At 28.8% G+C, this 12,341-nt stretch overlaps 3 protein-coding genes across 3 annotated transcripts; all 3 read left to right on the forward strand.

Moving 5' to 3' along the window:
• Positions 1 to 482: 482 nt before the first annotated feature.
• Positions 483 to 3,220, forward strand: LOC110810901 (putative F-box/LRR-repeat protein At5g54820). Its single transcript, XM_088219119.1, has 4 exons — positions 483 to 1,527; positions 2,062 to 2,073; positions 2,468 to 2,694; positions 2,875 to 3,220. The coding sequence occupies exons 1-4, from the start codon at positions 601 to 603 to the stop codon at positions 3,218 to 3,220; spliced, it is 1,512 nt and encodes a 503-aa protein (XP_088075245.1). The 5' UTR covers positions 483 to 600.
• A 979-nt stretch (positions 3,221 to 4,199) lies between these two features.
• Positions 4,200 to 6,804, forward strand: LOC110810900 (F-box/RNI-like superfamily protein). Its single transcript, XM_088219120.1, has 3 exons — positions 4,200 to 5,126; positions 6,040 to 6,222; positions 6,487 to 6,804. The coding sequence occupies exons 1-3, from the start codon at positions 4,200 to 4,202 to the stop codon at positions 6,802 to 6,804; spliced, it is 1,428 nt and encodes a 475-aa protein (XP_088075246.1).
• A 2,153-nt stretch (positions 6,805 to 8,957) lies between these two features.
• On the forward strand, positions 8,958 to 11,933 carry LOC110810899 (putative F-box/LRR-repeat protein At5g54820). Its single transcript, XM_088219121.1, has 4 exons — positions 8,958 to 10,120; positions 10,258 to 10,327; positions 11,153 to 11,335; positions 11,616 to 11,933. The coding sequence occupies exons 1-4, from the start codon at positions 9,087 to 9,089 to the stop codon at positions 11,931 to 11,933; spliced, it is 1,605 nt and encodes a 534-aa protein (XP_088075247.1). The 5' UTR covers positions 8,958 to 9,086.
• Positions 11,934 to 12,341: the final 408 nt, after the last annotated feature.

Raw genomic sequence — 12,341 nt, forward strand, 5'->3', positions numbered from 1 at the left:
TATAAAATCAATTTATAGTAATCCAATTAGAATTACCACAAAAGTCAATGCATCTTTATTAAACAGTTAAAAGTGAGTTGTAATCTGTATATTATGTGTGTTTTTTACGATGTTAAATAAAATATATAAATTTTTATTAAAAGAATAAAATAAAATTATTATGAATTGAAGTAAATATAATAATAAAATTATTATTATTTTTTTATTAAAATTTGCACATATTATTATGTATTAATGGACAAATTTTAGTCTAATCTAATTACAATTAAATGGTTTAAGATTTTAATTCATAATTGGATTATTTTGAGAAGATATAATTATAAATCTCAAATTTTAAAATATTTTAATAGATTTTTGCAGAATTGGGTGAAACTGGAAATTACTTTTTCAAATCCAAACATTTGAGATAGACATCAAGTTTTTGTCTCTACACGAATTCAGCCAATCGTCGTCTTTCAGACTTTATATTATTTACCAAATTTACCTCCTCCCTTCCTTTTGACCAAACTTCCTTCTCCCCTATAATAGCATCCCCCCTCTCTCTCACTTGCCCCATTACTCACTCTTCCTCTCTACCTTACAACTCTTCAAGCTTTGCTAATGGCGCCCTGCGGTCCGATTGATAATACTTCCAAGTTGGTAGACGAAGACATTGTTCTGATTCTTTCTCGATTACCCTTCAACGAGGCTGCGAGAACCTCCGTCTTGGCCCACAGATGGCGTCATATCTGGCGCAGAACCAGGAGTGTGGAGCTCTTGGAGAGGTTCTTCGTGAAGCCTGGTGACTCTGAGGAGATCAAGGAGAATAAAAGAAAGGAGTTCATGGAGTTTGTTCGTCAATGGATTAACGATTCTGATCGTGAATCCGAGATAGATAAGTTCTCTTTCTCACTCTCCAATCCTAAACCATTTCAGGACGACTTATACGCCATTTTATCATTTCCTTCTTCTAGAAATGTCAAAGAGTTATCCCTCGATTTCTCTGACCCTTCATGGAAACAAGACGATCCTGAAAAAACCCACAAGGCGATTTGTAACATACCAGGTCCGGTTTACAGAAACCATGATCTTCAATCCATGAAGCTTTACTCCTGCGGTTTTATGGATCAGTGGTTCGGTAATTTTGGGTCGTTAAAGGAGCTTTCTTTAGGATGGATTGAACTTGAATCGGCTTCCATGAAAGCTGTGATGGAGAAGTGTCCATTGCTGTTGAGTTTGAGTTTGGAGAGGTGTTGGAATAGAGGGGAAGGCATGGAGATTAGAGGGAGGAATTTGAAGTTAAGGAAGTTGAGGATTGAGAATTGTGGATACGAGTGGTGGTGCTTTGATTCCCCGAATCTGAAAGAGTTTAAGTACAGTGGGAGACTTGGTATTTTACATTTTGACAATGTGCGAACTCCGGTGGAGAATGTTGAACTTGATTTTGGAGTGGAGAAAGAGTTTCAACAAGTTGGTGATTATCTGCAGATGCTTCTTCATGAGCTCACTTCTGCTAGGGTTTTGACTGTTTGCACTTACGTCCTTCAGGTATATATTATATTTATACATATTTCTATGTATGTATTTGGTTTACTTCTTGAAGGTTTTATCTGCTAATTGTTGATAATTACTACTTTGAAAGTTGTTTAGTTGATTATCTTATGTAGATTTTCTTTCTTTCATGTTGATAAATACTATTTCACTCATGTGGTTGGTAGAAAGAGATTTGGGGAGTGCAAATGGAAATAGGATTAATCTAATCAAGCATGAAATATATAGTAGTCATGATATTGTTAACTAGACTTATGAGACAACAGGAAATTGTTAATCAAGAGAATATGTGTGTGTGTGTGTGTGTGTGTGTGTGTAGTACTCATTGTTGAGTTGTGTTTTCACATACACACACATATATGTACACATTCAACTATCCTCCTTTGGGCTTACTTGGGGAATTATTGCATTATGTTTGTATATTTGCAGCATAAATTATAAGTATTTTGTATGTACATATATATATATGTAATAGGATTCCAAGTTGTTTTAAAATATGATTTGAATAACCTTTTTATATTGAATTTATAGTGTTATCCAGAGGTAAATTTTATAGTATAACTTTAAATAGTTTGTTGATTTATTTTAGGACATGATTTGAGTATTTTTTATATCAATCTATAGTATAAAAAAGGTGATTTATTCGATATAATTTTTAAATATCCTTTACAATAGTTTAAGTTATATATATTATTATAAAGTAATTATTTACAATATTTTTTAATTACTTGTCATTACGAAGAGATTAGTGATTTACTTCAAGTAATATGAAGTGAAGTTTATTTAACAAATTGACATGACTGATTGGCATTATGGTATATATTACAGATGATGATTAATATATCATTTCGTTCCCTTTTATGTGTGTCAAATTTAATATTAGTAATGACAATTACTTTTATATATGAGTGTAATATTCATGTTATTTTTATTTTAGGTTATACCAAGTGGAATACAATCATTAGGTATACATGGACGTTCTCTAGAGGTAAAACATTTAATTTTGAAAATCCAATTGCATTCATATGAGTTTTGGGGAATCAAGTTCATGCTAAATAGCTGTCCGAAGTTACAAACCATCACCTTTGACTTAGCTCCTGGAAGTGGAACAATCCTATCTGTAAGTAATATTAAACTATATTTCTATATAATTCGTAAAGAATTGTTCTAATTTTATTATCTTTTTTTAAAATTTTTTTATAATCATATTTAAGGTATGTAAAAATAAAAATAATATTTGAAAAATAAGATGAAACTTTGAAATCGATTTGAAAAGAACAAACATTTTCAAACTCGAGCTATATGTGTATTTATATACTTTCAAGTATGTGTGTGTGCATGAAGCTTAAAATGGTTTGTGTTCAATTTTCAGGGCTATGTACCTCCATTTGAGTTAAGGGCAAATGATTTTTGGATAAAAAACACAACTACTCACAAGTGCTTAACAAATAGGTTGAAAGTCGTGGTATTTAAAGGGTTTAAGGGGAGCTGGAATGAAATCCTTCTTCTTCGATATTTTCTGAATTTTGGACAAGTACTGGAGCGTCTTGCTTTATATTCTGAAGATAGATTGAATGAAGATGAGAAGAAAACTATAATGGAGAAAGCTAAAGACATAAAGAACACCATCAAAGCTTCACCTTTAGTGCAGATTATACTCTATATTGATGGTATATCTACTAATATATAAGAAGATATAGTTAGTTTAAAATTATAATAACTCAAATTTATGTCAAGAGAATATTTATGTAATTTGGTCGTTACTGAAGTTTTTATTAGTTTTTATAATTAATATAGATATTAAAGACAATATTTCTTTATCAGTTATCATAAATTAACAATTGATCTGCACGGGTTGCATATGAATAAATAAAAATAATAACATCTAATTAGTACATTTATAACCAACTATTATTTAAGTGAATTGTTAGTACATTTTTTTTTTCTATAAAAGATTGTATATTCGAGTCAGATTGTCTTATTTATTTTTGTTTGAATATTATTTTCTATAGTATTATGATTAACGTTAATATATCAATACGAAAAAATAAAACATTTATATTTTAATAGACTATTATAGAATTGGGTAAAATTCTTTATATTTTAATCAATAAATTTATCATTTAGTCAATAAATTTATAATTACCAAATATTATTTAGCTATATGGTAAGTAATTCAATTTTTTTATATGAACAGTTGGCTTTGAGCTGTGGTTTATTTATCTTTTATGATATTGGATAAAATGTATATATTTTTACCAAAAAATTAAATTTATTAGGAAATGGAGTAAATACAATAATCAAATTATTCTTATTATATTATTAATAAATTAACAGAAAAATTAAATCAACTTTTATTAATAAATTGTTAAGATTTTTTAGTTCTTATTAAATTATTTTGAGTAGATATACTTATAAACCTCAAATCTTAAAACGTTTCAGAATTACTTTTTCAAATCCAAACATTTGAGATAGACATCAAGTTTTTGTCTTTACGCGAATTCAGCCAATGGTCTTTCAGACTTTATATTATTTACCAAATTTACCCTCTCCCCTCCATTTGACCGAACCTCGTTCTTCGCTGTAATACCATCCCCCCCCCCCTTTTTCTCTCACTTGCCCTATTACTCATTTTTCCTCTCTATCTTACTGCCCTTCAAGCTTCACTAATGGCGCCCGGTGGTCCGATTGATAGTACTTCCAAGTTGGTAGACGAAGACATTCTTCTGATTCTCTCTCGATTACCCTTCAACGAGGCTGCGAGAACCTCCGTCTTGGCCCAAAGATGGCGTCATATCTGGCGCGGAACCAGAAGTGTTGAGCTCTTGGAGAGATTCTTCGTCAGGCCTGGTGACTCTGAGGAGATCAGGGAGAATAAAAGAAGGGAGTTCATGGAGTTTGTTCGTCAATGGATTAACGATTCTGATCGTGAATCCGAGATAGATAAGTTCTCTTTCTCACTCTCCAATCCTAAACCATTTCAGGACGATTTATACGCCGTTTTATCATTTCCTTCTTCTAGAAATGTCAAGGAGTTATACCTCGATTTCTCTGACCCTTCATGGGAACAAGACGATCCTAAAAAAACCCACAAGGCGGTTTGTAACATACCAGGTCCGGTTTACAGAAACCATGATCTTCAATCCATGAAGCTTTATTCCTGCAGTTTTATGGATCAGTGGTTCGGTAATTTTGGTTCGTTAAAGGAGCTTTCTTTAGGATGGATTGAACTTGAATCGGCTTCCATGAAAGCTGTGATGGAGAAGTGTCCATTGCTGCTGAGTTTGAACTTGAAGAGGTGTTGGAATAGAGGGAAAGGCATGGAGATTACAGGGACGAACTTGAAGTTAAGGAAGTTGAGGATTGAGAATTGTGGATACGAGTGGTGGTGCTTTGATTTCCCGAATCTGAAAGAGTTTAAATACAGTGGGAGAATTAGTATTTTACATTTTGACAGTGTGCGAACTCCGGTGGAGAACGTTGAACTTGATTTTGGAGTGGAGAAAGAGTTCCAACGAGTTGGTGATTATCTGCAGATGCTTCTTCATGATCTCACTTCTGCTAGGATTTTGACTATTTGCACTTACGTCCTTCAGGTATATATTATATTTATACATATATATATGTACGTATTTTGTTTATTTCTTGAAAGTTCCTATCTGCTAATTGTTGATAGTTACTACTTTGAAAGTTGTTTAGTTGATTATCTTATGCAGATTTTCTTTCTTTCATGTTGATAATTACTACTTCACTCGTGTGGTTGGTAGAAAGAGATTTGGGGAGTGCAAATACCATTAGGATTAACCTAATCAGGCATGAACTATATAGTAGTCATGATATTGTTAACTAGGATTATAAGACAACAGGAAATTGTTAATTAAGAGAATGTGTGTGTGTGTGTGTGTGTGTGTAGTACTCATTGTTGATTTGTGCTTTCACATACACACATATATATACACATTCTACTATCCTCCTTGTAGGGGAATTATTGCATCATGTTTGTATATTTGCAGCATAAATTATAAGTACTGTGTATGTACGTATGTATATATGTGTATATATGTAATAAAATTCTAAGTTGTTTTAAAGAATGATTTGAGTAACATTTTTGGGTCGAATTTATAGTATTATATGGACGAAAGACTTTATAGTAGAGCTTTAAATAGTATGTTGATTTATTTTAGGGTATGATTTAAGTCTCTTTTATATCAATCTATGGTACAAAAAAAGTTGATTTGTTTGATGCAATTCTTAAATATCCTTTGTAATAATTTAAGTTACATACATATATATTCTATCATGAGATAATTATTTACAATATTTTTTTATTACTTGTCGTCAAGATGAGATCAAGTATTGTAATTGACACGACTAATTAGTATTATGGTATATATTACAAATAATGATTAATATATCCTTTCTTTCCTTTTTTTTTTTGGTGCCATATTTAATATTATTAATGATAATTATTTTTATATGTAAGTAATACTTATATTTCTTTTATTTTAGGTTATTCCAAGTGGAATGCAATCATTAGGTATATATGGACGTTCTCTGGAGGTAAAATATTTAATTTTAAAAATCAAATTGCATTCGTATGAGTTTTGGGGAATCAAGTTCATGTTAAACAGTTGTCCGAAGTTACAAACTCTCATCTTTGACTTAGTTCCTGGACGTGGAGCAATCCTATCGGTAAGTAATATTAAACTATATTTATATATAATTCGTAAAGAATTATTTGAATTTTTATTTTCTTTTAAAATTATTTATAATCATATATAAATTATGTAAAAAAATAATATATGAAAAATGAAGGTGATACTAAAATCATTTTGAACAAAATAAAGTTTTTTAAACTCAAGCTATATATGTGTGTGTGTATATATATATATATATATATATTCAGGTATGTACGTGTGTGCATGAAACTTAAAATAGGTTGTCTTTAATTTTCAGGGTTATGTACCTCCGTTTGAGTTGAGGGCCAACGATTTCTGGATCAACAACACAACTACTTACAAGTGCTTGAGAAGTAAGTTGAAAGTCGTAGTATTTAAAGGATTTAATGGGAGTTGGAATGAAATCATTCTTCTTCGATATTTTCTGAATTTTGGACGAGTACTGGAGTGTCTTGCTTTGTATTCTGAAGACGGATTGAATGAAGATGAGAAAAAAACTATAACAGAGAAAGCTAAAGAAATAAAGAACACCATTAAAGCTTCACCGATAGTGCAGATTATACTCTATATTAATGGTATATCCATTAATATATAAGAAAATATCGTTACTATAAAATTATAATAACGTAAATTTGTGTCAAGATGATATTTCTATAGTTTAATTTGTTGTTGAAGTTCTTGTTATTTTTAATAATATGTTGAACACAATGTTGTTTTATTAATTATAATAAATTAATAATTGATTTGCATGATCTGCACATGGATGAATAAAAATGATAAATTTAATTAGAATAATTAATAATTATTCTTTAACTCAATTGTTAGTACGTTTTTTTTTCATAAAAGATTATAAATTCGAGTTAGATCATGTTACTTGTCTTTATTTAAATATTATTTTTTATTGTATTATAGTTAATATTTATGCATCAATATAAAAAAAATTAGGACATATATATTGGTGAAGAATCAATAATCTTTTCCACAAGATTGCAAACATACATACATACATATATATATATATATATTCATTAAATATGTGTAAATAAATGTTTTATACTTCAATTATTTTTCTTTTTTTCAAAAAAAAGTTCATTTATAATGAATGCATGTTTTTACTTCATTAATTTTGCATTTGATACTGAAACTGATTGCATTTGCATCTTTTATATGTATATATATATAGATATAGATATAGATATAGATATACATTATGGTTTTTACATGACAGGTTATGAAGTGATCTATTACTGCTTCAAAGAAATTTTTCAGTAACTGTAAAATGGACTAGGAAAATATTTACCAAAAAAAAAAATTGTTATACCTTAATATTTTCAGATTAAAATAATACTAATAAATTTTGTAGTAGAACTCTAAAATAACATTCTAAGTTGTTTTACCATTTAATTTGACTAACTTTTATGTTGACTTATAATATTAAAAATTAAAAAAAAAAGTATTTTATTTAATGCAATTTTTAAATATTTTTTTAACGATTTAACTTATATTTATAAAATTTTTCTATTGTTTATCATCAACGAGTAAATATGTGTAACGCACTTTTTAAATTTTTTGCAATGATTTAAGATATATTTCCATCATGGGATAATTATAAAAAATGTATTTCTTTTACTTATCACCACGAGGGTTCGATTATTATTTTTTCTAATCACAAGAAGTTAATTTTAATAAATAAATTGAAACGACTTATTATTGTTATGGTATATGCTATGGACAATGATTGATATATCATTTCTTTTCTTTTTAGTTGGAGTCAAATTTAATACCTTCGACGATAATTACTTTTGCTTACGTGTGTAAATACGTAATATTAATTTTTATTTTATTTTAGGTTATTCAAAGTAAACTAGAGTTATTTGGTATATGTAGACGTTTTATAGAAATAAAATATTTAATTTTGAAAATTCATTTACTTCTATATGAATTTTGGAGAATCAAATTCATATTAAATAGTAGTTCGAAGTTAAAAATCATTATCTTTGATTTGGTTTTTGGAAGTGGAGCAATTCTATGTATAAGTAGTATTAAAACATATCTCTATATAATTTATAGAGAATTATTTTGAATTTTTATTTTTTTTAAATTCATTTATAATACATAAGATAAATATATTTGCTGAAAATAGAATAATATTTGATAAATGAGGCTGAAACTTTGATATCGATTTGAAAATAATAATTTTTTTTCAAACTCAAGTTATATGTGTGTGCGTGTGTATATGTGTTTGCGCATGAAACTTAAAAAGGTTCGGTTTCTATTTTCAAGGTTATGTACCTCCATTTGAATCAAGATCAAATAATTTTTAAATAAAAATTATTATTACTTATAAGTGTTTAATAACTACGTTAAAAATAATGAAATTTAAAAAATTTAGGTGGTGATTTATTTATTTTGTATGCGTATTGAATAAAATGTATAAAATTTTATTAAAAAATAAATTTATTATGAAATGAAATAAATATAATAATCAAATTATTTTTACTATATTATTAATAAGTTAAGAGATAAAATTTAAATCTAATTATAAATAAATGGTTAAGATTTAAAGTCAAATTAAATTATTTTGAGAAGATACTTATAAACCTCAAATCTTAAACCTTTCAATAGATTTTTGCAGAATTTTGGGTAAAACTGAAACTTACTTTTTCAAATCCAAACATTTGAGATAGACATCAAGTTTTTGTTTTTATATGAATTCAGCCAATGGTTTTTCAAACTTCATATTATTTCCCAAATTTACCTTCTCCCTTCCATTTGACCAAAATTCCTTCTTCTCTATAAGACCATCCCCCCTTTCCTCTCTTATTTGCCCTAGTATTCACTCTTTCTCTCTATCTTACAACTCTTCAAGGTTTACCAATGGCGCCCAGTGGTCCGATTGATAATACTTCCAAGTTGGTAGACGAAGACATTGTTCTGATTCTCTCTCGATTACCCTTCAATGAGGCTGCGAGAACCTCCGTCTTGGCCCAAAGATGGCGTCATATCTGGCGCGGAACCAGAAGTGTTGAGCTCTTGGAGAGATTCTTCGTCAGGCCTGGTGACTCTGAGGAGATCAGGGAGAATAAAAGAAGGGAGTTCATGGAGTTTGTTCGTCGATGGATTAACGATTCTGATCGTGAATCCGAGATAGATAAGTTCTCTTTCTCACTCTCCAATCCTAAACCATTTCAGGACGATTTATACGCCGTTTTATCATTTCCTTCTTCTAGACATGTCAAAGAGTTGTACCTCGATTTCTCTGATCCTTCATGGGAACAAGACGATCCCAAAAAAACCCACAAGGCGGTTTGTAACATACCAGGTCCGGTTTACAGAAACCATGATCTTCAATCCATGAAGCTTTATTCCTGCAGTTTTATGGATCAGTGGTTCGGTAATTTTGGGTCGTTAAAGGAGCTTTCTTTAGGATGGATTGAACTTGAATCGGCTTCCATGAAAGCTGTGATGGAGAAGTGTCCATTGCTGTGGAGTTTGAGTTTGGAGAGGTGTTGGAATAGAGGGGAAGGCATGGAGATTAGAGGGAGGAATTTGAAGTTAAGGAAGTTGAGGATTGAGAATTGTGGATACGAATGGTGGTGCTTTGATTCCCCGAATCTGAAAGAGTTTAAGTACAGTGGGAGACTTGGTATTTTACATTTTGACAATGTGGGAACTCCGGTGGAGAATGTTGAACTTGATTTTGGAGTGGAGAAAGAGTTTCAACAAGTTGGTGATTATCTGCAGATGCTCCTCCGAGATCTCACTTATGCTAGGGTTTTGACTATTTGCACTTACATCCTTCAGGTATACATATATATATATATATATGGTTTATTTCTTGAAAGTTTTTGTCTGCTAATTGTTGATAATTATACTTTGAAAGATGTAATTTCTTTAGTTGACTATCTTATGCAGATTTTCTTTCTTTTTAGATGATAAAAAGGTCTCACACACCCACATACATATACATATGGTTATATATCTCATGTTGATGATTCCTATTGACTCTGACTTTACTTTTGTCATTCTTTTAGTGATTGGTATATAGAGATTTGGAGAGCACAAATACAAATAGGATTAATCTAATCAAGCATGAAATATATACTAGTCATGGTATTGTTAACTAGGCTTATAAGGTAAATGAAAGTTGTTAATTAATAGAATATGTATATATATATATAGTGCTCGCTGTTGATTTGTGCTTTCACACACAAACATGTATACGCACACATTCTTCGATCCTCCTTTGGGATTGCTAGGGGAATTATTGCATTATCTATGTATGTTTGCAGCAGAATATTAAGTATTTTGTTCGTGTGTGTGTGTGTTTATGTTTACAGCATAAGAGTTATAGGTTAATGTGTTTTCTTTCTCTTCCCAATGAAAAGCCAATATTCTTTATATCTATTTATTATTATCCGAATGTAGAACCCTAAATAACGTTTTAAATTATGATTTTATTAACTTTCATGTTGATTTATAGTATAACAAAAGGATGTTCTATTTAATATGAGTCTTAAATATTTTTTTGTAACAATTTAAATTTGATATATGTATATATAAATATGTACACACATTTATTCTATTATGAAATAATTATTTATAATATTTTTCCATTACTTATCACTATGAGTATATCTATTTGATAATTTTTTAAATCTTTTACGATAATTTAAATTATATTTTCATCATGAGATAATTATTTAGAATGCATTTTTTTTACTTGTCCGCTATGAGGGGATCGATTATTTTCTTTAAATAATAAGAAGTGAAGTTTATTAAATATATTTAAATGGCCGATTCTTGTTATGGTATATATTATGGACGATGATCAATACATTCATTTTTTATTTCTCTATTCGAGTTAAATTCAATTCTTGTAAACAAAATTATTTCTATATGTATGTGTGAATATATAATATTTATATTTCTCTTCATTTTAGGTTATTTCAAGTGGATTACAATCGTTAACTATAACTGGACGTTCACTGGAGATAAGACATCTAATTTTAAAAATCCAATTACATCCAAATGAATTTTGGGGAATCAGATTCATGTTAAACAATTGTTCGAAATTAGAAACTATCACATTTGACCTAGTTCCAGGAAATGGAACAATCTTAACTGTAAGTAGTATTAAACCATATTTTTATATAATTCGTATAAAATTATTTTAGTTTTTATTTTCTTTTAAATTCTTCTATAATCATATATATATATATATATATATAAAGTACTTAAAATAAAAACAATATTTGAAAAATGAAGATGAAACCTTTGACATTAATTTGAAAAGAACAAATTTATTTTCAAACTCAAGCAATATGTGTGTGTATATATATATATATGTTTACGTATATATGTGCATTTGTATGAAACTTAAATTGGTTTGTGCTCAATTTTCAGGGGTATGTACCTCCATTTGAGTTAAAGCCAGATGATTTCTGGATAAACAATCCGATTACTTACAAATGCTTAAAAACTACGTTGAAAGTAGTGGTATTTGAAAAATTTATGGGAAGCATGACTGAAATTCTTCTTCTTCAATATTTTCTGAATTTTGGACAAGTACTAGAACATCTCGTTTTATACGCTGTGGATGGACTGAAGGAAGATGAGAAGAAAATTGTAATAAAGAAAGCAAAAGAAATGAAGAACACCATTAAAGCTGCAGTTATAATACCAGTTATTCTCTGTATTGATGGTATATATGCTTATATATGATAAGATATAATTAGCATGTTATATATATATATATATAAGGTACATTTGAATGAAGAGGAGAGTTTTCTAATTTAGTCTAGATTGATGTTTTTGTTATTTCTAATAATTAATACGTATTGAAGAGTATATTTCTCTTAGTTTAATCTTTATCTAATCATTAAATTTTATTAGTTATTATAAATTAATAATTTATACGACCATGCACGTAGATGATAAAAACAACAAATGTAATTAAGATATTTATAATAAATTATTACTTACTTTAATAGTTTATACATCTTTTTTTTTTTAAAAAAATATTAGAAATTCGAATAAAATTATTTTAAGATTGTTTGTTAATGTATTATGATCGATGCAATATTACACATATTTTGTCTATCGATCTTAAAAAATAATACTTTTGTTACC

This window comes from Carica papaya, chromosome 4, assembly GCF_054855325.1.
Source record: "Carica papaya isolate Zhongbai chromosome 4, ASM5485532v1, whole genome shotgun sequence".
In the NCBI taxonomy this organism is placed as follows: domain Eukaryota; kingdom Viridiplantae; phylum Streptophyta; class Magnoliopsida; order Brassicales; family Caricaceae; genus Carica; species Carica papaya.

Coding starts and splice junctions, on each gene's coding strand:
- LOC110810901 (XM_088219119.1), top strand. CDS start 601: ATGGCGCCCTGCGGTCCGATTGATAATACTTCCAAGTTGGTAGACGAA. Junction 2,695..2,874: donor TATATAATTCGTAAAGAATT/GTTCTAATTTTA, acceptor GTGTGCATGAAG/CTTAAAATGGTTTGTGTTCA.
- LOC110810900 (XM_088219120.1), top strand. CDS start 4,200: ATGGCGCCCGGTGGTCCGATTGATAGTACTTCCAAGTTGGTAGACGAA. Junction 5,127..6,039: donor TTTGCACTTACGTCCTTCAG/GTATATATTATA, acceptor CTTTTATTTTAG/GTTATTCCAAGTGGAATGCA. Junction 6,223..6,486: donor GACGTGGAGCAATCCTATCG/GTAAGTAATATT, acceptor TTTAATTTTCAG/GGTTATGTACCTCCGTTTGA.
- LOC110810899 (XM_088219121.1), top strand. CDS start 9,087: ATGGCGCCCAGTGGTCCGATTGATAATACTTCCAAGTTGGTAGACGAA. Junction 10,121..10,257: donor TCTTTAGTTGACTATCTTAT/GCAGATTTTCTT, acceptor ATTGGTATATAG/AGATTTGGAGAGCACAAATA. Junction 11,336..11,615: donor GAAATGGAACAATCTTAACT/GTAAGTAGTATT, acceptor CTCAATTTTCAG/GGGTATGTACCTCCATTTGA.